The sequence below is a fragment of the Cyrtonyx montezumae genome, unplaced genomic scaffold (assembly GCF_038088225.1).
Source record: "Cyrtonyx montezumae isolate F1298 unplaced genomic scaffold, pur_monq_1.0 scaffold_3, whole genome shotgun sequence".
Taxonomy (NCBI): domain Eukaryota; kingdom Metazoa; phylum Chordata; class Aves; order Galliformes; family Odontophoridae; genus Cyrtonyx; species Cyrtonyx montezumae.
In genome coordinates this window covers 158,378,640-158,405,298 of record NW_027072034.1, presented here as the reverse complement: position 1 = coordinate 158,405,298, position 26,659 = coordinate 158,378,640, and the positions used below count along the sequence as shown (strand labels likewise).

Here is a 26,659-nt window from a genome sequence, read left to right as displayed (position 1 = left end):
AACACAGTGCATAAAATCCAAACTTCTGCCAGACAATATGTAGCAATGTTTTCTTTGAGTGCAATTTAATCAAGTGAAAACATGCAACCCAGAGTTGTTTCTGGAGGCAGTACAGCTGTATTTGCATACAACCACATGGGTTAGTAAACCTCCCACATTACTGGCAAGATCTTGATTTGCTCTTGTAGGTACTCACAAATATTGCACTGCTAACCTGCAAAAGGCCTCACCCAGCAAATCTATTTCAGCCATTTGCTTGCTACCTTAGTAGTCAAAAATAAAAATAAGAAAAGTAAACGCTGACCACTGACCTCCAACTCTTGGCAGAACCAGATAAAGTATTCTCAACAAGAATGCAGAAAGAACATATATCTATTCGCTTCAAATCATTTGCTGAACCTTGAAAGACTTTAACTGTTGCAATTTATTGCTTATGGCAACACTCTGAACTTGATTTTGAAAAGCTGCTTCCTTAAGCAGCAAATATAAGGGAGCTCCGAAACATCCAGAGTGCAAGTATCACAGGGCAGCTGAATTCCTCATAATTGAGATCTTTCAAGCGATTCTGAAAGAGAAACTCTGATGACCTCACCAGAGATAAGTCTCAGATGTGCAAAGGAACTCAGCCCCCAGACTTCATTAACGTCCCTGTGAGCTGTCACTATCTCCTAACACACTGCTTTAAAAACATACTCTATTTCCTTGGGAGGTGACAGTACACATGTTGATGAGCAGCACAGTAAATAAATCACCTAAAAATTCTCCTCAAATCCCCACACGATAGTCAAGATTTATTTTAGCTTCAGAATAACATCATAAAACCAAGGTGAAGTAAATGATTGCAATTTTGTCACTTAGATTTGCCCAATGGCTCTTAACATTTAATTATATTTTTCTTAACTATAAATAATCAGGAAACTTGCAGATCGACATATAATCAGTGAAGTGAAACAACTATTTACAGGACACACACACAAAGATTTTTTAAAGATGCTAAAACTTAAAAACACTTTTGAAAATTGCAGAACATCTTTTGTTTTTAATACCTGTGCTTTCTTATGAGGTATTTGCAGTGTCTTAGCAGGTATTCTTTTGAAGGTCGACAGAGCTTAAGAGACCAGAAATCATCTAATCTCATTTTTGGAGAGCAGGACTTGCCAGGATTTCCTCCAAATAAGTAATGAACCTATAGAGGAAGACCAAGAAGTTAACTGTTTATATATATTCATTAGACAACAACTCTCTCTTTTGGACAAGCTGCTCCAACTCACGAGCTTTATTATCCTTACTTTATCCCTTAGAAAATAAGGTTATCTTAAAGCATTTAAAGATAATAAGACATCCGCAAACCAGGCAATCTCTTTCTTTAGAAAAAACCTTATAAGCATGACAGATCTTCAAGTACACAACATGAGCAGAAAAGGATCTCATTCAACCCTTGTAGCCCTGTTCAAATTACTTAGTGCAAACAATAATCAAACTTGTGGAGTACAGGCCTCTTCCAATCTTGTCCTCAAAGACACTAAATTATCACCGTCACAAGACAAGCAAAATTAAGGGACCTCAATTAAGGCCTCTCTCTATTTGGGTCAAACAGACTGTATATATAATTGGGATTGACTCCAGCCATCAGGCTCTTTAAGGAAGAAATACCTATGCTTGTAAATAAAGCTCAGAAAAATGAACTTTCTGGACTAATATTCTTAACTCCAGTCAAAGTACCATTGATGAAGATGCGCTACTGAAGGCATTACAGATCAGGTAAGTAGTTTTTATCTTGAGTCAGAGAATGGCACAACATCCTCCAAACACAATGGCCCCTGGAAAAGGGATTGAGAAGTCCTAAAGATGCTCAAAAATAAGTGACAACTAGCCTAGTCCAGCACAATCATAGAATCACAGAATTGCTCAAGTTGAAAAGACCTTAGAGATCACTGAGTCCAAGTTCAACCTAACCATACAACCCTAACTCTAATAACCCACCACTAAATCACATCCCTGAGCACCACTTCCAGACTGTTTCTAAACACATTCAGGGATGAATCTTGGGAGATGACACAACAGAACTGTGTTCCTATATATCCTGGAAGCTCCAAGTATCTTATTTTTCTCAGCAAGACAAATTGATTTCCATTGTCTCTGGAAGGATAGAATTATTTCAACTGAATACCAGCACTCTAGCTGCAATGATTGCTACCTGAGCACAAAGGAGGGATTAAAACAAAAAAGTAAAACTGCAACATTAAGAGAAAAATTGTAACGCTAAGAATAGTGGAATAGCTGAAAAAGAAAACACAAATCTTATTTGGAATCACATGTCACATTCATTGCTGTAGATCATGATATCCAAGTGAATTCTAGCAATCCGTAGAGACCAACCCTGGAAATAGTGAATACAGCATACAAAATTCATTTTTTGTTGAAGGTAGCTCAAATGAAGTAGCCCTTCTGATAATTTCAGGATAAGACAACTTTGAAATGCAAGGCTAGACTGAGAGAGGGGAAAGAGGGAAAAAAGGACTGTATTTCTTCACTTTTTTTCTTTCCCTTCACATCATTTCACATTTCAGGCTCTGAACTGTTGATACTAGCTATGACAAAGGGTCTTCAAATACTGAGGTTCAAGAAGTTTAACAGGCTACTTATCTCCACAGCTTTAAAAATAATCACTCAAAACAATGTATTCTACATCCCACTGATATAGGCTCTCCTTATTTATACTGAGAGGAGCTTAGAAAGGTCATTCAAAGAGGTTTCTAAAAATAAGACTCTTCAAAACAAGCACATCAAACAGCTCTTCAGATAACGCTGAGCAACTGCCACAAATTAGCAATCTTCACAATAAATTTGAATATTTTACTCTCAACCTCATCCCTCACACACTAGAAATAAATAAGGGTAGACCAGTATTTATAATCTATCAGTAACATGCTCAATGAAGATAAACAATAACACTGCCATACAGAAGTTGCAACTATTCTTCCTTAAACTTCCCCTTTCATCCGCAAACTTTTCCAAATGTAATTATCATACAGTGGAATGATAAACAAATTATATTTTCCAGTTTAGGCTGTTCCACACAAAGTAAACACATTTCAGAAACAGTTTATTCACATCTCCGAAAGTTGATGTGAATTTGTCACCATAATTTAAATTCATAGGTTAATGAAGTTATGGTAACACAATCCTTGGATTTGCATTAACATGCACAAAGCCCTAAATCTGCTCATCGCTCTTGTATGTATATATAAATATATATAAACAGTTTTAAGTACAACTCAATATTTGTCCACTGAAGTCAGATAATGCTAAAGGATGATTTTTGCTTCTGAAATGCAGAGGAAATAAAGGCACCTGTTACAGCAGGTTCATAAACAGAGTTGAGTTCAAATACTTTCACAGAATGGTTTGGGTTGGAAGGGATCTTTCAGACCATCTAGTTCCAACCCCCCTGCTATAGGCAGGAACACCTCCCACTAGACCAGGTTGCTCAAAGCCCCATCCAGCCTGGCCTTGAATGCTTCCAGAGAGGAAGTATCCACAGCCTCTCCCAGCAACCTGCTCCAGAGTCTCACCACATTCACAGGATAGAATTTCCTCCTAATATATAGTCTAAATCTACCTTCTTACAGCTTAAAATCATTTTCCCTTGTCCTGCTGCTAAATGCCCTTACAAAAAGTCCCTCCACAGATTTCCTGTAGGCTCCCTTTAGGTACTGAAAAGCCACTATAAAGATCCCTTTGGAGCCTTCTGTTCCCCAGGCTGAAGTACCCCAGCTCTCTCAGCCTGTCCTCACAGGGGAGGTGCTCCAGCCCTCTGATCATCTTCACGGCCCTCCTCCAGACCTGCTCCAATCACTCGGGTCTCCTTCTTGTCTTGTGGTCTCCAGAACTGGACACAGTACTCCAGGTGGGGGCCTCACAAGAGCAGAGTAGAGGGGACGAATCACCTCCCTTGCTCTGCTGGTCACACTTCTCCTGATGCAATCCACGATACAGTTGGCCTTCTGGGCTGCAAGCGCACACTGCCGGCTCATGTTTAGTGTTTCATCAACCAACACTCTTAAATCCTTCTCAGAGCTGCTCTGAAGTCATTCTCCACCCAACCCATATCTGTAATTGAGATTGCCCCAACCCAAGTGCAGGATCTTGCACTTGGCCTTGTAGAACTTCATGAAGTTGGCACGGACCCACCTCCCAAACCTGTCCAGGTCCCTCTGGATAGCATCCCTACCCTCTAGCATGTCAGCTGCACCACTCAGCTTAGTGTTGTCTGCAAATTTGCTAGGGGTGCACTCAATCCCACTGCCCATAGTGCCTACAGAGAAGCTAAATAACTGGTCTCAGCACTGATCCCTGAAGATCACCTCTTGTCACTGGCCTCCACTTGAACACTGAACCACTGACCACAGTTCTGAGTGTGATCATCCGGCCAATTCCTTATCCAGCAAGTAGCCAATACATCAAATCCACTTAATCAATTTTTCTCCAATTTGGCAGCCAGGATGTCATGTGGGACAGTGTCAAACACTTTGCATAAGTCCAGTTAGATGACATCAGTTGTTCCTCCTTTATCCACTGACGTTGCAACTCCATCATAAAAGGCCCCCAAGCTCGTCAGGCATCCATCACTTGCCCTTGGTGAAGCCACATTGGTTGCCACCAATCACCTCATCTTTATTTTCCATGTGCCTTAGAAGGGCCTTCAGGAGGATCTGCTCTATGACCTTGTCAGGCACAGAGGTGAGACTGACTGGCTTGTAGTTCCCCTGATCATTTTTTCCCTTCTTGAAAATAGGCATTATGCTTTCCCTTTTCCAATCAGTGGGAACTTCAGCATAATGCTATGACATTTCAAATATGATGGACAGTGGCTTGGCAACTTCATCCTCTAGTTCCCTCAAAACCTGTAGATTGATTCTTACGGTATGCAAATCCACGGGATCCCATCAGGTCCTTTAGGTGGCTTTGACCTTCATTTACAGCAGGCAGATCTTCCAAGTTCTGCCTTTACTTTCTACATCTTGGGTGGTGTGGCTAGAGCCCTTGCTAGTGAAGACTGAGGCAAAGAAGTCACTGAGTATCTCAGCTTTCTCCATATCCCTCATAACCAGGTCTCCAGGCTCCTTCCAGAGAGGGCCCACATCTTTCCTGGCCTTCCTCTTATCAATGATACATCTGAAGAATTTCTTCTTGTTCCCTGTTATGTCCCTGGCTAGATTTAATTCTATCTGGGTTCTAGCTTTCCTATCCTGATCCTTGCCTGCTCTAACAACTTCTCTGTAGTCCTCCCAGGTAACCCATTCCTGCTTCCACTCCCTATAGACTTACTTTCTGAGCTTATGTAAGTCAAGGAGCAACTTGTTGATCCGTGATGGCCTGCTGGCATTCTTGCCAGCCTTTCTTTTTCTCGGAATGCAATGCTTCTGGGCTCGGAGTAATCGATCCTTGAGCAATGAGCAGCCCATTGGTCACCCCTTCCCTACAGGGCTTCATCCCATGTCACCCTGCCAAGTTCCCTAAAGAGAAAAACATTCCCAACAAGAGAGCACAATGATATTCCCAACCTTCCTTACAGAAACATTGGTAATTATGAGCACTTCAAGAGATGAATGCAACAGGTAAACTAAAGAAACAACTCCAAGACGTTTTGAGCTCCAGCCCCTGAAGACAATGCACAAAGCTTTATGTGACCTCAAGTACTAGAGAAGCCAGTAGCCAGTAACTTGATCAATCTGTACTGCTTGGAGGAGCTAGCCATAAGAGGGAAAAGTACACATTAATATCTTAGCTGAAATTTATCCACCAGATTAATCCAAACAGTAACAGCAAATGAACAGGTATTTTCACTCTACTATCTTTGAAGAAGCAACTACACTGGATAAGTGACAAAAATAAAATCACTGTCTATGTATTTAGACTCTCCTACCTTATGCAGCTCATCATAAACCAGTTGATGGGCAAATCTTGGGCAGGGCTCCTCTTCCTGAAGACTTTTACCTGGATTCTCTTTGGCTGCTTGGTCATTTTTATAGACACAAGACCTAAAATGTGTAACAGTAAATAACAATAAATAAAATAGCATTTTTGATGCAGTAGAGAAGAAAGAAAACTAGTTCACAAACTTTAACAAATGTATGACTTAAATCACTTATCTCCTCTCCACATGGGCTTACGTTTTTTGTTTTGTTTCTAACTGAAGGCCTTGCAGAGAGATCCTGACAAACTGGACAGGGGAATTGCCAAGTGCATGAAGCTTAACAACAGCAACTGCTGGATTCTGAACCTAGGATGAAGCAACTCTGGATATTCATACAGACTGAAAATGAGAGCCTAGGAGAACAGTCCCATGGAAAGGGATCTAGAGATTCTAGTTGATGGAAAGTTGAATCTGGATCAGTAAAGTGCCCTGGAAACTATATCCTCAGGTGCATGAGGCCCAGCACCACCAGCCAGGAGAGGGAAGGAAGGGTCCAGTGAGAGATTAGAAAAGTGTTCTTTGCCTTAAACATTTTTTTTTTTTAAACAGGAAATTTATATAAGAGCTTACTTTTTTCCCCACCCACTTCCCACCTGTCTCCAGTGAAGGAAGAATACAGTTTCCTTCCTTCAAGTAGTTTGCTTCTACAGAGTTCTAAATACTCTGTGAAAGAGAGCCTGAAAGGAAATCAGTCTTCAAGATTACCAGTGCATAATTATAAATTATTACAGTTACTTGGGAAGTAAGATTGTGTTAAGGACTGCTTTCTAAAGAAACCACTGTAGAAATTGGAAGTTTTACCCTTTTATTGACTTACCAGCTGTTCCTCACAATGTCATAAATCCAGAAAGAATTCCTTACATTCTCTTCCCGCTTCTCCTTATCTTTACTGAGCCCGGACAAGACATGGATTTCATTCAGTTCTGGATCAATGGTAGCCCTTTGAGTGAAACCTGTCATTGGAACTGACAAAGGGGAAGGAAAAAAAATTGCACAGTAAAAATAGAGCATCAGATAAACGCACTACCCTACCCATGAACTTCCAATATTAGAGGAAAAAGGGATATTACAGTATCTATGGCACAGGCACAAGATCTCTTTCAACTACCTTCTCTGTGTTTTGGATAAATATCATCTTAAGTTCAACCCTGCTATTTATTATCTCTATTTTCTGTTTTTATTTTTTTTTATTTTATTATTTTTAAAGTACTCCCTTTCATATAAAATCAGTATCAGTGGACTGGGTGAACCCGGTATTTTCTATGAGCTCTTTTCCACAGTGTTCTTGTTATTTACCACTACCTAAAACTGAAGCATCTCTAAACAGGAGCTATGCAGAAGTTGCTAAGTAAACCACTTGCTCCTTGCACATGCCCTCCAAAGTCTCATGAGAGAGATGAGAGGAAGAAATATCACCCAAAGGTTGATTACTTTTCTGCTAAGAACAAGTGCTGTGCAAATTCTCTTATCCCCTTCTCATTTGTGATTCCTGGAAGCATGTTAAACAACATTCTGAGAGCTTCTGTTTCCCAGAGAATGGTATAGACAGAGTTGGAAAAACTACTGCCCTCAAAAATGAGAATAAAACTGCATTGCAAGAGAGCTAGGTGATCTTTGCAAGATAAAAATTGAACGATTTTGTCATTATCTCATCTGTAAAAGGAAGCACTGATTCCCAAATATTTGAGCTAGAAAGCTAAAAAAAGAAATTCAAGATAAACTTACGATCACACAGCTCATGGGCTCGCACCATTTTCTGTATCTCTCGAATGGTCGTGGTATAATTGCTAAGCTACTCTTCTGTTCTACCTTCAGATTTAGGAATACATTTAAATACTGAGCATTCCAACCGTTTTCATCATAATTCCCCGGAAAAAGGTCAGCAAATTTGCTTGGCAGTCCTTTTTGTTTGTTGTATAATTCCCATTTCCTGTTTCCCTAGGCAACCATCCTTCCAAAATGTATTTGTGAAAAACATGTGATCTTTGTTTACAGATCCTGTTTGTCTCATTTCTCTTTCTGGGTCAGTTTACAAAGGCTGGTAAAGGTTCCTGGACTTCAATCAAGATTTTGGCATGAAAAATTTTCAGAACTCTTATATTTTGCAAATTCCTTCCTGCAATTAACTACACGCACAGCCTAGAAAACAAGACCTGTGCTAATAAGCCATTTAATATTGCTTTTCAAGAACACACAAAACAGTGTTTTGTAAACCTAGCTAACAGGTTTTCATCTCATACTCTACTGTTTGCATTTAGTACGCTAGGAAAGTAATAAATGTCAATTGAAAAATTCTAGGCAAAAAAAGGTTACCAAAATGTTTAGCAAAACTGAAAAGCAAACACTTCTTAAAAGCTCTTACTTTTTACGTAAACTTAAGTAGGAACTGAAATATACGCTGTTAAGTCATTTTTAGAGGCCTGTCAACCAAATCCACACCTATTGCTTTTACTGAAGAGCAAGAGGCAAAGCCTTTCAAGCTCTTGCCAGCATAAACCTGCTTATTTTGACCTCTGTTTCTGCCATGAAGTTTCAAAGGAAAAGGCATCCAGTCTGTAAGCAAATGGGTACAAAGCAACAGAGAAAAGAAGAGCAGGGAACAAGGCCAGATCTAGAACAACTTTATGCTTTGTTTTAGTGGTAAGCCATGAGCAAGTTTTTACACCAGTCTGAAGAGTACCGTGAAAGTCAACCAATGAGGAAATTGAGAGCAAAGACAATTAAAGACTAAATATCACTACTTTTTGAAAAATATCATATAGCACAACTTTTTTCATTGTCAGGGACTGCATCATTGATGGAAAAGGACAGATTTCAAGGCATATGTGAGATATTTCTGGCAAAAAGCATCTAAATTTGTCAGCAATGCTACTCACAGAATCACAGAATTAATTGTAGGGGTTAGAAGGGACCTCTAGAGATCTTTAAGTCCAAACCTCCTGCCAAAGCAGCTCCCTAGCCCAGGTTGCACAGGTAGGTGTCCAGGTGGGTCTTGAACGTCTCCAGAGGAGACTCCACCACCTTTCTGAGCAGCTGTGCCAGTGCTCCATCAATGTACTGTGCAGAAGTTCCCACTCACATTTGTGCAGAACTTCCTATGCTTCAGTTTGTGGCCATCTTCCCTCGTCCTGTCACCACACACTGCTGAGAAGAGTTCAGCCTTGTCCCTTTGCCTCCCGCTCCTTAGGTATTTATAGACGCGGATCAGATCCCCTCTGAGTTTTCTTTTCTCAAGGCTGAACAGCGCCAGGTCTCTCAGCCTTTCCTCCTAAGGGAGGTGTTCCACACCGTTTATCACCTTTGTAGCCCTTTGCTGAACTCATTCAAGGAGATCCCTTTCTTTTTTGTACTGGGGAGCCCAGAAATTGACACAATACTCCAGGTGAGGCCTCACAATGTCTTTGCAACCGTATCTGCTGATTTTAACATTCGAGACCGTGCCAGGTTATTAGACAAAAGGAAAAAAAAAGCATGCAAACCTTCAAAGCATTAATACCCCAGGCTCACTGAAATGAAAATTATTATAATCACGAGGAATACAGTGAGTGTATTATCACTGATACAGAAAGTATATGTAACTTGTCTAGGGAAGCCTCATCCCCTCCTGAAATGTTACATGTGTTTTGTACCTAGCTCATGCTTGATTTCCTGAAGCTGAAATTATTGTTTATATCATGAGAGTGATACGTTCAGTGGCTTTAAAAAAAAAAAACTCTTGGAAATAAAGTAGGATTCACACACAGTAAATGCAATCAGAACAAAATTCAAGTAATTCCATGCTCCCCACAGTGTTGTGCTAGTCTACTCTTGAGACTAAATGCAGAAGATAAAGAAAAAAATTATATGCATACATATATATGTATTATATTTAGTTGGGGCTTAAGATGAGGAACAACTTGCATCAACTCTGACCTAAGTATTTAGGCAGAAATCATACTGAAGCTGACAAAACACATAAGACAGAGGAAGAAGACAGCTAGCCTTTTGCAGAAGACAACAGAGGGATAAATGCAATATAACTTGAGGAAAAAAAAAAAAAGCACAACAGATTTGGTGAATGAGTACCTGAAAATAAAACAAAAAGGAAACAAGGCAAGCTACCACACAGTACGAGGGAGATGCTCTGATATTTTACAACAGAAACATCAAAGATGTTTGCCAATAAACTCCAGCCCTTAAGACAGCAAAGGGCTACATAAAAGCACCATGACTGACAAACACTGCCACTAGGGGGTAAGAGAGCTTCATTTCCAAGTGCAGCCGACTTGCAGTCAGCACTGGACATAATATGCTGACCTCAATCATTTGAATTAGAGAGGGACAAGGGCTGTAAACCCTTGTGATATTTACCAAATAAAACATACATTGGGACAGAAATTAAATTTCGCATGCAAGACGTTAAATTGAATTTATGACAGATTGCTTAGGATCTTGTCTGTTGTTTTTGGCCTTAGTGCAATTTTTCTTGTTTATTATTTGGTAATTATATACTTTTAAGAGTCAGTAAAAAGTCATAAACATGAGATGAGAATCAGACAGTAATGCCAGTGGAGAGCTAATATTTGCAATGTACAGGATCTCAGAAATACGTAAAGCAGTAAGAAGTGCTGCACAAAAGTTCCCTCACTCTTTTGCTTTTCTGCAAAAAGGTAGACATAAATCAGCTCCAGAGCAAACATCCACTGATTTTATGCAGTCTTGGAGCTCCTCTCAGGCCCCACTATCACTCATATCAGATGTGGGCAGACAGCTCAAAGGACAAAATAGCAACTGAGGATGTAGGGCTGGTCGTTTTGAGCACGACACTGGCTTGTTGCATAGTGATATCAGCATGGCTTCTATGACAGCACATCACAGATTGAAGAGGAAAAGCTGTACAAAGAAACTGATAAAACCAAAAGCGTGTTCAGAAGAAAGTGAATATTTTTCATGTGCTACTGCACCTTTTTCCCATAATCTCATTAACTTGCCCAGTACAGATGGATAATAATTAACTGAAAGCAAGGGATCTGAATCCTCTCTCCAAAACTTGGCATTTCTATTTTATCTAGTAGACCCAAAAAGCTTACAGCTCTCGTATTTGAAACAATAAACAGCTAACCAGGCCTTGAGTTTATGTAACTGGCTGTGTTCAAAACAAACAATATGAGGCCTGCTCTGAAAGTAATGCGTGTTGCTTCATTACGTCAGCCCACAATGTGGGAGGTATATCTGCAGAGGCTAAACCTTCCTTCAAATGCTGTTATGTTTCATTGCTATGTGACAGGTGGCAGCAGAAGGGCAGTCTGACAGAACAGCACTTGACGTGGAAATGCATATGAAACAAAGGTGTGACACTGAATTCCTCCATATGAAAAAAAAAATTGCACCCATTAACATTCACTGATGCTTGCTCAATGTTTCTGGTGACCAAACAATGAATATGATCAGTGAGGCAATGGGTGGTGTGCTTCAGCGATGACACTGTGGAACACTGGGTCACTTTCAATGGTGAAGATTTTCATGAATGTGGATAGCTAATGGTGGTGACTATGTTGAAACAGTGCTTTGTAGTCAAGAATGTGCCCTACCAGACAGTATTATTGTGCTCTTTGTATCTACTGTAGTGTCCATGGAAATAAGTAGGAAGTGTTACTTTCAGAGCAACCTACGTAATGCCTGAGAACGCTCTGATAAAATGCTGAGTAACCAGGAACAGCATAAATTCAGCCTTCTATAGAAGTGACACCTAACCATGCAACAGGTATGTTCCCACTACTACAATCCCTGCTTACAGGCATTTTTTTTATCACAGTGGTTATTTCAGCAAGCTGAATATTTTTTGGCTTGCGTGTACAAACAGCTACAGTTGTTTCAAGCACAACACTGACTGCTGCCAGTATCTAAGCAAGAGGAAAAACAGAGCTCTCACACAGAGGCAGAGTTTGCAAAGCAATAAACTGGAGTTCACACAGAGGTGGATTTCATAATACTAGACAGAGGCTTGGAAATTAAATCTCATCTCTTACTGTACAAGAAATTATAACGAGTTTTTAAACATGGTCTGAACACACAAATGGCAAATGCAAAATGAACCTCTAGTTTGTCAGTCGCTTCTGAAGGATTCACTAAGGGAAGCTAGTTCATTGATACAGCACTTTACTGCCACCTAAACTACATTTCCCTCAGAACACACTACTGCTAATCTTGCTACAAGTGAGATGCAAGCACCCTCCTCCTCATGGTAGCCCACGATTAAAAAGAGCAGGAGGAAGCTACATCACATTACTGCTGTTCACCAGAATCTAGCAAGCTTCCTGATGGAAAAAAATTGGGAGGAAAAAGATAAAATAGGTGGTATGTCAGCAAGTTGCCACATATTCCTTGTAATTCATAAAGCTGAAGTAGCACCCCTCCTGAACTTTTACAGAGTGACAGAAGTAGTATTCAGGCCAGCTGTTGACACAGCAAGATAATAATTATCCTCTTGGATTTTTCATGATGAGGCTGTGTTTGGAAGCCAGCCAAGAAACAGCAAGGAGACTATACTAACTGTTTGTTTGTTATATTCATTAAAAAACAACAAATGATGTTCAATGAATAAGTTCTCTCCAAAGCAACGTGAGTTTTCTGAGAAGGCAGGTCATTTAGCAGAAATCCATTTGAATTTACTATGTCTTCCCTGTAGAGTGCTCTTAGGATTTGGTGACTGCCAAGTCTCCTCACCTTCAAAATCAGTGTTTTTACACTGGTTCAGATGAGTACCTCACAAGATGAAAAAAATAAGGTAGATAACCAAATAAATACTTCCATGTTAAAAGATATGCTAGCCTCTGGCAAGATAGATCTTAAAATGAACACAGGGCAAAATATGTCAGGTGGAACAGACAATCAAAATGAGATATGCAGATCAACTGACCAAGCTGGTTTTGAACTATTCTTTTAATTTTGATTAACATTTTTCCAACACTGTTTAGCTGTACATCAGGATTTCCCAGATAGGGCACTGTCGTCTCTGTCCGTGGTCCTTATCCATGAGAGCTCAGCTCTGGAACATGTGTGACTTCCCACATCCAATGGGCATCTGCCCAAGCAGAGCTGGGAAGACTTGTCAGGGAATTAAAAATATATATATTGACAGTTTGTCTCTAAGAACAGCTTACAATTAAAAGGAACTGTAAGAATACACAGGGCTTGCTCATGTTTGATTTCGGAAGTTACTCGTTGGATACAGGACGATCTCTGTTCTCCTGCAGCAGGAAATTCTCCCTCTGACATACCACCTGAGTCAGGGCCAGACAGGATTATCACAGGAACCTTGACCACAAGTGTTCCCATCAGCTACATCTGACCTGAAATGACCGCCCACAATTAGTCATAGACTGTGTGCTGAGCAAGTCAGGCAAGCTGTCAATACAAACTTACGAAGACATCTGATATCAGTGACATCTCTATTCCATATGCATATTGCATGTATCAGATGAACACATGGCTTGAGAGATTTTTTTTTTTGTGGGGGGAAGGTTGTTTTTGTTGGAGGTTTTATTTGTTTCAGTTTTTTTGGTGTTGGTTGTTTTCATTTCCTTCCCCTACGAATAATTCTAAGTATATAACTGCTTTAAAAAGGTTCATCCACCAACATGCACACTCCTGCCTATCTTCTTCAACTACAGGCTCTACTCTTCTCCAAGTTCATCACCACTGCCTTTGTTCTTACCAGACTCATTATCACAATTGAAATCTCCTTTCCTCAGTCCAATTTTGGCCATTTCTCTAAGCTGACCTAATGAATTTCTAACTCATGATACTTACCACACAAGAGAAAGATAACCAACACAAACAACTCTATTTTGGTGCCCTCCTCTGAGAAGAGGGAGAAAACACTTTTTCTGGATGCACTGCACTAAGGAAAGCAACATTGCTCACTCCATGGAGGAGACAAATGCAACTGGAAGACAAGAAGAGGCATGAGACTTACCTATGATCAAAGCAGACTCAGTAACAAGAGATTTTCAGTAAGCAAATCCTGAAGAGTTCTATTTGCAAACCAATCTTTCAGAAGCTGTACCTGAGTCACATTTGAATATTTTCCACAGAAATAAAGTTTGTCTCAACTTGCTATAGTTTGCAGTCCTTTATCCAAAGCACCTTACCTACAGAAGGAATTGATTTTCCATGACCAACACCTAAAATACAACTAAGAATAAAGACACAGGAAACAGCACCAACGTCTCATCCACAAGATCAGATAGCAGCAAAACCTATCAACATAATTTTCCAGTACAGTGCCCGTTTCATATTAACAATATGTTTTAAGGTTTCACTACATCTATTTCTTTCTAATCTTCTCACTGCTGCACTGGAAATTGTAGCCAAATGAACAATTAAGTTTTTAGATAAAGTAAAAATATCAAAATAGCTCAACTAAGAATAGAACTGAATGCCATATGTGAGCCAGGAACAAAATGTAATCATGGGACTTTATAGGAACATTTAGGTCAGGCGTCTTCAACTTGACTCATCACACTGAGCAGCATAAAACTCCACAGCAACCAATCACTGAATCACTTAGTTCACACAGATCAAACCAACATATCATCACCTAACAAGAACACAACAGAGACTTGCTTTTTTGGGGCAAAAATAATGCTGTCAATATTTACTGCCTGTACATAACAGGCATTTTGCCCTACTCCTGTCAAGACACACAATTTCAGCATTTCCCTTAAAAAGCAAAGGAAACACTGGAATCTTTTTGTTTACTTTTCATACACACAAGAACAGTGAACTAAAAATCTACTTGTGAATTATTTTCAGTGACTCACTTCTTACCATGTCTACCATTCACCACTCAGGGGCCTGTGGGAATGGGAAGGTTAAATACTTTATTCCCATTTGCTTAACTGAGCCTTGCAGGTAATATATTCACTGAGAAGTGGAGCTTGATGTCTTCACTAGCTTTAAGAGAAGCTCAGTAACTTTAAATATGAAGTTAACATAGGTGACAGTTCAAAGCCACATATTTTAAAGCTTCTGGCTATTAAGAAATAGTTTTTATAAAAAGCAAAATTGAAGAATGCTAGTAAAATGGTAAGAAAAAAATAGAACAAAACAAAACCTTAAAAGCTCTAAGGACCACAGAGTGTGGGTGTGCACAGAGCAGCATCAGGCAACACGCAGGCACCTTATTAAATAAGATTGTCAACAGTACAAGCTGTTTCTTTCTTGGAAGCAATGAAGTAAATACATCACTCCAGAGAATAAATGTTTGGGTACTTTCCTCCCTCACTGACATACCTAAATTAAATGAGCAAACAATAACTCATAACCACCAATAATTCTCTTCAGAAGTTCAGTAAAATTACTTGTCAGAATTAAGCCTTATCAAAATAAGGGAGGAAGCCTAGATTTAAAGTAAAAAAATCAGCTTCTTGGTATTTTGGTCGCTGGAAGAACAGTAAACAAGATCAAGCTTGCTATTACATTACACATAACACCAGATGCATTAATAAATTCTCTCATCATAGTAAACAGTGCAACATAAATTTCAACTTCCAAGCCATAGGCTCAAAAATAAGGATATCTACAAGAGAGGAAAACGATGTGCTTTATACAAGCAGAAATCCTTTTTCCAAAAAGACCATTCTTCTCGCTTTGTGTCACACTTGACAAGAAAACGCTTAAAATCAATTCTTTATGGCTGTGTAACAATGCCTTCTGGGTGTTTTTAGAGGATTCTGGTAAACAAGACTTCTGTATATAGTTCCAGTAGCATGAATAGGACTGAAGCTCTGCTCTATACTCCTTCCAGCTTGTAGCTCCCCTTCCTCAATTCAGAGAAATTATATCAGCACAACATGCAGCAGAAATCTCATTTTTCTCATCAGCTCTGATCAGGCAAAATAACCTCTGCCCCTCTGCTCCATTTCTCTGGCCACCTTACCTGTCTTTCTGCAACTCAAACCAAGCTAACGACTACTGTTTCACAGCACCTTTCACTTCGTAAAAATTAAAAAGCTGCCCTCTCCTCCCCTGTTTCCACGATAATTTTTTTCTCTCATTTTTGTTGAAACTGCAAAGAAGTTTTTTCTGGTTTTACCTTTGCTGTTTTTTTGTTTATTTGTTTTGTTTTTTGGTTCGTTGGGTTGTGTTTTTTTTTTTTTTGATGGGCATACGGTTTCACGCATCAATTATTTGTGTTGTGCTAAAAGATGGAGATATCGAATGACAAGAAGGACAAAAGAGCTGCCATAACTTTAACCTATATACTGCAGAGCTCACTTGGCTACACAGGGCTGGTTAAGGATGCTAATCTGATACCAGAGGACTCAGGAGTTGGCCATTCACCTAGTTAGCAATGTATTTCTCATTTGTATCAATGTGAAGTCGTATTCTTACCCATCCCTGAATCTTTCTTAGTACCATCTGATATGATATCCACATGGTCGCTGTCTACATCGTAGCTGAAGAAATCATTCAAGTAAGTTTTTGATCTCTGGCCACCAAATACATACAGGCAGCGGTTTTTCTAGAAAGGAAGAGAAAGGTATTCCTTTACCAAGTGCTTTATTTCTGTTTCACAGAAACGTTAATGAATGGAACAGCAATAGATTTTTCTTCTAAATTTAAAATCACACCTTCCATTTGGTAAACATCTATTCCTTTCACATCCACAACAATTCACAGAATAATGCAGAACAGTTTACTCTTTTCAGATTTAGTAATAACCATATAATTCTTGATTCCATTCATAATCTGATTCCTGAAGTCATAGTTTTTCAGTTTCAAAAGCTATGCCATTGAAGACTTCTCACCCCTCCGTTCCAAACAAATGCAATTTTAGAAGACGTTATTTTCTCAGTCTAAGACTATAAATCTGGATCTAAAAGAGTATCAACTCCAGAGCAACCAGGCACATTTTACACAGTAATGGCTATAGCTCTGCCCAATTAAGCTGTAAGAAGAGAACTTTAAAACAGCAGAAGAATGAACAGTCTCAAGGAACACAAGGAAACAGCCTCAAGTTGCACCAGGAGAAATTTAGTTTGGATGTCTGGAAGAAATTCTCCATAGGAAGGGTAATCAGGCATTAGAACAGGCTACTCGGGGCAATGGTGGACCTCTTCAATCAAGAGGTATTTAAGAGACACATGGATGTGATACTTAGAGACACTGCTTAGTGGCAGACATGGCAGCATTATGTGATGACTGGAGTTCATCAAGATCGTAAGGATCTTTTCCAATCTTAACGATATAGTGTCAAAAAAACCCAATAGATAATAATTTCTTTGTTCCTGGTTTAAACTGCGAAGTTAAGAGCTACTATCCAGGTACCAACACAGTAAGATAAGGACAGGCAAATAAGCAGAAAGCCAGGTTTATCACTTCTTTCAAGCTCATCAAGTAGGAAGACCACAAGAAACAGATTTTATTTTTTCTTTTTTTCAAAAGATTGATAAAACAGCAAACTACTTAAACTGTCATGAACTGCACTCACAGAAATCTATCTTACATTTACCATGGGCATATACTTAAAACCTTCTGGTACCTAAGCAGAATCATGTGGCAGTATTTTCTTTTCTTTCTTATAAAACCAAATTTTACAGAATCATTAGAAGCAATAATGGAACAAAAAGCTATAAAAGCATAGAAATCACTATAAAACTTCAGATCTTTCATTTGAAAGGGAAGAACACTTCACTCTGGTCAACTTTCAACTGTACTATCAGTATATATGCGAATGCCACAACATTCATTTCAGTTCCCTTCCTCCCCCCTATCCTCAAACCAAAGTTCAAAATCAGCAAAACTTTGAAAACTCTGTTTGATACCACTAAGGAACTGTCATGTAAATTCAGTGTAGAACTGCCATGATACATTTCCCTGTGGAAGCTTCAGAGTTGACAAATTCCCTCTGTACTGTTATTCTACTGAATGTATCTGTACAGAAAGACAGAGCAATGCATGTATGATGCCTTACCACCTTCATCCCACAAATCCTCTTTCCTGCACTTGATCAGCTGATGAACACAAGGGGAAAAGCAACTGAATGTTTTAGTTTTCTTTTTATCTACTCAGTAATAAAGTGCCACACAACCTCTATCATCAACGACTCTGCATTTCCCCATTAGGTTCTGGACTGAGAGCCCACAGTGGCACCTGAATCAAGCTTAACAGCTGATCATAACAACAGGCAGCCTGTGCTCCTGAATGCACACCAGATAAGCCCTACAACAGTAAAGTTTACCATTCCTGGTCTAGTAAGTAACCTATGTAATTACAGAAGACTTCAAGATGCTTTACTAACTTTAAAAGAAACACACGATTAAAATCAACCAGTGGACTGTAGTTCCATGCTCCTATTTAATTAGAACCAATTTAGAATTCACCTTGCTTTTACTTTAAATTTATGTTCAGTTTAAGTCATGAAAACTTTGCCCGAGACTTGAATTAATACACCTGCACCTACCAAAAAAAAAACATTAGAATGTCACTGAACATAAAATCAAGTGAGGCAACACATCATTTAGAAGATTAAAGAGCCTACAAGAAAATCAAAACCAGATGTTCTCTAAGGTCAGACTCCATGAATCAAGGTACGGTGTGGATACTTACAGAATGGAACAACATACAGTGTCCTATTCGGGACTGGATATCCTCGGGTCCAGCATTACAGGAATCCTCTCTCAGAAGTTTCCATGTCTGACACTGGCAGTCAAAAGCAAACAGCCCACTGAACTGTGGTTCGCTGGCTCTGCTGTCATCAACACTGCCATTGCAAGTCAAAATTCTGCCTCCAAACGTATATATCATGTGCTTTTCGGAATCCATACACATCTGTAAGAACAAGAGAAGTTTTTAAGAATGCACATTAAGATCTGAACATGCTCAGATTTATGATTACACATCCCTCCCTTGCAAGTGATATCAAGTAAGTTAGATAGTACTCTGCACATCTGAACCTCTAGTGAACAGATAAGAGCACAAATGCCTTCATGGTTGCCAGGTATTAAACCCAGAAAAAAGCTCCTTAGTTTAGAACTTGAATCTAATTTCAGCTTGACAGTTTAATGATTCAAAAAGGGCTATGTGCACAATCATCTGCTTCTTTAGAATTTTTATCCAGGATCCATAGATAACTGCCAAAAAGTAAACAAAGTCACTGCTAGTTTCCTGAACATAACACAACTGATCTCAAAACAATCTGTGACCTGTTCCTCAGCTTCCATCTCAATCACACATTTATTGTTATCTTCACTACTTCAACATAAAATAGGGCTGTAAGCTGGCCAAGAAACCTTGAAGAGACTGCAGCAGAAAAAGGTTCAACCCCAAAGCCAGAATTCAAGTTATGGCACACACAGGATGCATCACAGTACAAATCAAACAGAACTCCCTGATTCCAGGTGATGTTTTCAGACACAGTGCAACGGAGATGTCTACAAAACATCATGGGAAAAGAAAAATGGAAAAACACAACAAGACAGATGCTACTCAGAAAAGCCTACACACGACTTTTCCCAGGCAGCACATTTTTGTGAAGGTTAAAACAAAAACTGGTATCACAGTACGCAGCGAGGGAGAGAAGAGAAAGCTGTAGATTGAGAAAGAATTCAGGGAGGACATTCTTTCCTCAGAGATATCAGGGAGAAATGCAGATTTCAGAAGGAGGCAAACAAGGTACCCAAAGTAGTCTTGCCAGCTGATCATTTGCTTTTGCTCAACACCTGGAAGACTGATATTTGTTATTAATAGAACAGAAAGACTGATTGGCTTTTGTTCTGCAGACAACACATCTAATTTATGGTGTCAGCAAAAATGCATATCATGCTGGCAGACGACAGCTATGGTTACAAAACAGCACCAGTAAGTTCTTGGGACCCTTTAAAAACAAATACTGATGCATTATCTCTTGGCCATGTTTTATAAAAACAACTAAGAACCAAATACCTTTTTCAAGGACACAAAAGCCACTGAAAATACAACATGATTAAAAATAGAGTAATTTGAATATATGGAGAGGTGCAGCTCTTTTAGTAGCTACTTCTATATTATTTCAACCTCTACAAAGCATTTCACAAAATTAAAGATAACTGATTCTTAAAGAATCCTGATCCTGTTGGCCTCATTTCAGTGTCTTGCTTACAGTATTCTTCTGGAGGTAGCACACACAGCTTTGCTAGTTGTTCCCCAATGCCTACTCAGTAGGCTGATCTGCAAACCCAGCTCAGCAAGTCTGATTAAAAACAGATGAACTGTGCTTTGAACTTTAATAAAACGTGTCTTAATACATAAAATGAATCAGTTTACAGATGTTTTTATGATCCAACTCTATTTCATTGGAATACCAGTAATCAACAGCATTAGACAACAATGCTATTAGAAATTAACTCAGTGCAGATCACAGCTTCCCCCATTGTTGCAATCCTGTCTGGTACAGCAATTCTAAATTGGAAAAGGCTATAATCAGAATTGTGATTCACAAACGTTGAGAAAAAGGTGTAAATACATAGGAATTTGTGTTAAAATATCAGTGCAGCTGACCTGATGATCAAACACCAGCTTTGGACCTCCATCAGCTGCAGTGTCTTCACTCAGTAGCATCCACGTGTTTGTATCAATGTCATAGCGATAGAAGTCACTTTTCAGAGATTTGCTGTTCCTCACAGAGGAATCCAGGTAGCGACCCAGCGTGTAGATCTGTCTCCGTTGAATGTCAATGCACATCTTGTGACAAGATCTGGCACTGGGACCACTCTAATAAGGAAAACAACCACAAAAATGAAGAGTGTAATACATTAAACATCGCTCTAAGATAGAACACTACCTACTCAGAACAAAAAGAAATAATCTCATCAGCAAGCGGAAAACCTCCAAACTTTCAAGAAAATGTGTCAGCCAAATACAGGATTAATATACAAATATCAGTATAACAGGACACTCTGTAGCTCCTTTGTGCTTTAGAAAGACAATAGTAAAACAAAACAATTTTTATACTAAACTTCTAACATAAAGCCTTTTGTAAGATTCCTTACAAACAGACCATCCCCTCCAGAACTGATGCTCAGAGGCATGTGAAAGCTACTTGATCTTGTAAAATAACAGAAGCTGAAGTACATGAGAGCAAATTAAGATGTCACAGCCTATAAATAACTACTTAGGAAGAAGATTAAGACGTGCTCTATTACATGAGGCTCTGTTTTATTAATAGACTGTTTTCTAACAGATCATAACCAGACACTCCCACAAGCAATCATATCCTGTAATGGGTCTTTGAAGGCAACAAAAGCACTCCATTCTTCACAAAACAGATATTGTTACTCTAGCTTCAACTACAGGGAAGTTTCTTACAGTAACCAAAACTGCCCTGCGTTATGATCGTCAGAGAGAAGACGCTGGCTATGCAGCTAGTTTTGAGAATCTTCTGAAGAGTCTGGAAGATGAGAAATAGAAATCACACGGAAAAATGTCCAGAGTTTCAAAGTTTGGTATTGGGAACCTGAAAAAGGACCCTGAAAAGCAACAGGAAAAGTGGGAAAATTTCCAATGTCAAGTAAAAATGGTCGTGTTTGTGTGCATCTTACTGAAGCATTAATGATAAAGTTACTGAAATGTGTAGAAAAATGAAGACTAACCAAAGACTCAAAGATGCATGACAAATCAGCATTTATTATAAGTCTTACAGTTAAGGAAAACTAGTCATGCCATACCAAGTAACAACAGAATTTTCTCCACATGCTACTAAATACTGCCTTAAAGATCCTAATTGTACCATTTCATTTCAAAACAAATTGAAATTAAAATATCCCGATGGACTACTCTTCACTAGGTTTGATAAAAAGAATTCCTCATTACAAAATAGTTGCTGCATACTGTTGTTTGAGTTAACTAAACAATATGAAGATTATGTGAATGAATTGTTCATATTTGGAAAATACGAAGCATGACAGCAATAATTGCAAAGTTGATAATTAAGTTATTTCATAGTGATTGAGATAATTTTCTTTTCAGGAGAAAATACTAATAGAAGTGAAACATCAGCAGGAAATCCTGAAATACAGCAAAAGTTCACTCACTGCCTTTGACCACATGGAAGAAAGTGAAAGAGAAGGTAGCAACATACTTGATCTTGTTACTGGAAAAAAACAAATTCCTATCTTTGAAAGAACCCTATTCAGAACACATGAGATAGTTTCTTCGCATGAGAAGTCTCCACTTGCATATTCACAAAGGTTGCCCTTGAGTCACAAGAAAGCAACCACCTACAGACAAAGTCCATCTCTCGTTATGCAACTAGGACACTGGAGGATATTCCATTGTTCCTCTGCCAAAGAGCGTGTTAATGCCTTGGCATAGCCACTACCTAGATGAAATCCTAAGACCCACACGTCTGAAATCGGTCCTTTATGACCCCATCTCACTTGTCACATCATTGCAATTTTCTTTTTAAATGAACCCACTGATTTAAATATCTCACTCCCACAACACTAGATGGTATCTCTGGGCTACAGTAGATACTGAGAAGGTCACGTGGAACCACATGTGTCTGCTGTGTAATTACCAATAGGAGTAAACAGGTCCATTAAACAACAGTTTATATGAAGGCTACCCAATTTGCTTAAAAAAAGCCCTTGTAGTATGAACGTACTTCAGTGGGAGGCACAAAGTCCATTTATAGAGACAGATATGGGCAGATACTGAAAAATGACTAAAGTTTCAAGGCACGCGTGGTTACATGAATCAGGAGTCTGTGGGCAGTTAGAAATGTTGATCCAAAGTCTCCTTCACACAGCTACAATAATGAACCTTTTGCTCAGACAAAGCACGCTACTACAACTCGTCACAGAGAAAGCGACCCACCAATTTCAAACAGATAAGGATTGATTCCAGAAGGATCAAAGAATTTGCCTCTTTATTAAGTAATACATGAAAAACACTGACTGTAATAGCCATTGATTCTCTTTAACCTACAGCAGAAGAGATCAGAGAGAGCAGAACAACCCTTTTTTTTCCCCCCTCCTGCCAGGATGTAGACTGGCCCACAATCCATTAATGTTGTAAGATGAGCACGCTGCACTAGAAATCTCAATAGTCTTGTTAAAATCTGGACTTTACCATAAAAAAAAAACCTGATAGTGTACAAAGTAGTAATTCTGGTACCTGCCAGTCCACATAACATACTACCTACTATTCCCAAAAATTTGGGGATAATAAAGAGTTTCACCTGCACACTGATAGACGTAAGATAAGACAAAGCAAACTCAAGTATTATTGAGAGAAGGCAAAGAACAATTACAGCCAGCCTGCATTCACCTGGTCTTGTGGTTATCACAAGTGACTGCAGATCAATGCAAGACTTTTCAGTAAGTAAAACTTTCTTTAGGTCTGGTTTCACTGAACTGTTATCACCAAGGTTCCTAGCACACATGATAGACATTTCTGCAACTGAAGTTTCATGAGCAAATGTTGCACTTAGGGACACGGTGGCAATGGGTCAATGGTTGGACTAGATGGTCTTAGAAGTACGTTCCAACCATAATGATTCTACAACTCTAAGAACCAATCAACTGATTTAGTAGAGGCATTACTCTCCAAACAGAGCACAGCCAGTTAAAATACGCTCTAGTAAGTCATATCAAGCAACAGTGCCCAAATGATCCAAATAAGCACTGGCTTTGGGAACACTTTCCAGTTCTCACCATGAAGCTTCTGGCACGCACAAGGCAGAAACCACACGTGAAAGAAGCTTTTGACCAGGCTAAATTCTTATTCAGATGGCTAACAATGTGTTAAGCTAGCCCAGCCAGTCCCTCCGATTATGCCAACGCTGTGGTGGCAATAATAAAGTATTAGCGTATCGCATTTCAGATTTACAGGACCAAGCAATACTAAAGATTACTAAGCTTGGGCACTTTGGCTTCTGTACAACTCAGAGCCCCCTCAGAGCTAAGACTAACCTGAATAAAGTAGCTCTCTACCACCCAGCACCACCGCACAATTAGGATAGCATAACAATCACGACAGATCAAGCACTGTGTGCTATGGCACCATTTTCAAGTGGTACAGAATACCAAGCTTCTGTTCCCTACTCTAACAATACAGTACTCAAAGCAGGTTAGTCTTCACTGCAATTGCTCCACTCTAGAATAGATACAAATGACTCAGAGGATGTATGGAAAATAACGAAGTGCACATAGCTAGGAGTCCCTAGACAAGGTTTCAAAGTTTTTAAGTTCCTAGAAGCAAATAAAGCCAACCAGGATCTTTTGGTTTTGTCAGCACCTCACAAAATTCAGTTGTGCAACGCCAAGTGAATACACAGTATACCTTATGAAAGACCTTCTCAACATGCTAAGCCACTTTATAAAATCTAATTAGAGCTTTCTTCATTTAACTTGCAAATGCTGAAAGCAATTATCCCACTTAAGGACTAACTTACAAAACGTTTTCAAAAAGCAGCACAACAGCATCGAGAGACAACACTGCCTCCTTGAAATAATTGATTTGTTCCTACACAGGAGGGAAAGGATTGGGACTCCTTCAGGTAGAGTCTGTTCTAATAACTATTCATGCCAGAATCGCCATGCATCATCTTACCAACAGCACCCTGGCATGCTCTGCTAAGGCATTAACATGACAGCTTTCTTTTATATTTGGCTTCTAAATAAATGTCCTACAAACCTGCTTTAATGCAAACAGAACTCCAGGAAGCTGGTTCAACTTCCCACCCTCAAAGCAAGAATTTGGGGGGCTTGGCTCCTTTTGGTTATCATAACCTTTTGCAAATAAAGGGTTTTCAGTCACAAGAAGTTCTGTTTTTATTCAGACTGATCCAGATGAAAAACCTCAGGAGCAAGCCTGGACCCTGTTCAAGAGTCAGGGGAATAAAAACAAAGAACAGCTGACTAATTCTCCCTTCTCCGTGCTTTAAAACACTGAATGGAATGTGAACATTGTCTCCAGTATAAAGTTCAAAAATAAGCGTCATGAGGTAAATGCTGTTGTCCTAAAGCAAACTGGGACCAAGACTTAAGAAGACACAAACAGCCTACTTGGTTTCCCATTCTGAGAGCAGGCTGTCCTGCAACAAACAGTCCCTCCTGGACGAAGTTCTCCACAATCTTGAAAATAAAAGGAAATGCATATGAATCTTGGCACCCACAGCATTACAATCAAATCTATATGCCCTTTAAGATTGTCAATGCTCTATCAGTGGCAGCATTCAGGTAATACGTACTCCAAAAGCATCTAAGTAGCAGCTCATAAGGATGTGACTTGCTTTAGATTATTTCTAAATTCAGCAGAAGCTACAGCAATACAAAAAAAATCTTCACCGCATATTAATTGCTCACAGGAAAAACATGAGATGCTTTCTAACTGAGGATGTCAGAAATCAATTAAAAGCATATACCTAGTGCTTTTTATGGTAACACATGGCATCAATATTGCCCATCAGCCCCCAACACAAAATAAAGTGAGTGGAGGTTGTTGCTACATTGCTTTTAATCCCCGTACAATTACCAACTAAGCACAAGTGCTGAATCACGCAATGTACACGTGCCATGGATGTGAGCCATCTGCAAAGGCTTTTAAAGGGTGCAAGAGCCTCTCACATCCCAGCTACCTGACTTAATACGATGGCAAAAATCAGTGCTGTGTGTGTCATTTGATGTCTAGGGCTTGACAGCTCTATCACTGGATGCAAAAATAACCTCTGAGCTTAGCAAAGGGTGTGTGTGGCAAAGGATTGAACTAAGATTTCAACTGTTTTAAAGAACACAAGAGTAGCTACACACACACACTGCATGTTCAACATGCATTCTGTTGATGCAATTACTCTGCAAGTTTGCCCTAGGTAAAAGCTTAAAGCAGCATATGAAGCTATAGTAGGTCGGCAGCCTTGTGTTTTCATTTAGTCTTAAGATACTCTTGCTTCTATTTATGAGATATAACGGCTACTATAACTTACTTTTACAGTTGCTGTGCCAGCTATAAAGAAGATACTTTGAGAATGTATGAGTTAAATATATTCTGCCAATAAATATTTTAAGACATCTATTAAGCAGATCAGAACCTGGCTAAGAAGCACAACCTTTAAAACTCCCCGAGGCCAGTGTTGGAAAGATATGCACCTACACTATTTTTCATGCAAAGTAGAATGTCTTGTGATAAATATTAGGCTTGGATAGCAGAAAGTTGCTGACAGGTATTTGCAAATACCTGGCTATTAACATACCTAGTTTCAGCTAAGACAAACAAGCTATCCTTTGGTCAGGCAGTTGACACAGTATTTGAGCTGTGCCTAATCTGCTTATGAGTAACCTCCTATAGCAATGCAACTAAATAGATTTAGCTGCAAAGTCCTTTCTGGGAATCTGACTCAGACACGATGGAGCAGATTAAAGTCAGAGGCAGCTTTCAGTACACAGTTTTGATTCATCTATGTTGCTCACTTTAGGAGGGAAAAAAATTAAATAGGATTAAGCTTTTTCTCCTGAAGCGTGTACACATTTGGGATAGTCAGTGTTGATGCTACACACCCTCAAGCTTAACATTCCCTAAAGAGACTTATTTTTTTTTGCTTAGAAGTAAAATTAAATGGTCCCATGTTCTACTTCTGAAAGATGGTTCAATGAACTTAAAAATCAAATGATTAAGCTTAGAGATACAGTAGCCAGGATCTGACGACCCATGGGCAGG

At 39.2% G+C, this 26,659-nt stretch overlaps 1 protein-coding gene across 1 annotated transcript in view; it reads right to left on the bottom strand.

Annotated features, from left to right (window-relative positions):
• The window catches only part of MKLN1 (muskelin 1), a 102,963-nt gene that overhangs the window by 17,631 nt on the left and 58,673 nt on the right, over positions 1 to 26,659 (bottom strand). Inside the window, exons 10-15 of the mRNA XM_065743779.1 lie at positions 20,504 to 20,716; positions 18,575 to 18,796; positions 16,358 to 16,487; positions 6,798 to 6,945; positions 5,930 to 6,044; positions 1,047 to 1,186 (exon numbers count right to left, since the gene is read on the bottom strand). Coding sequence (XP_065599851.1) covers positions 1,047 to 1,186; positions 5,930 to 6,044; positions 6,798 to 6,945; positions 16,358 to 16,487; positions 18,575 to 18,796; positions 20,504 to 20,716 — 968 coding nt within the window. The remainder of the gene's footprint in view (positions 1 to 1,046; positions 1,187 to 5,929; positions 6,045 to 6,797; positions 6,946 to 16,357; positions 16,488 to 18,574; positions 18,797 to 20,503; positions 20,717 to 26,659) is intronic.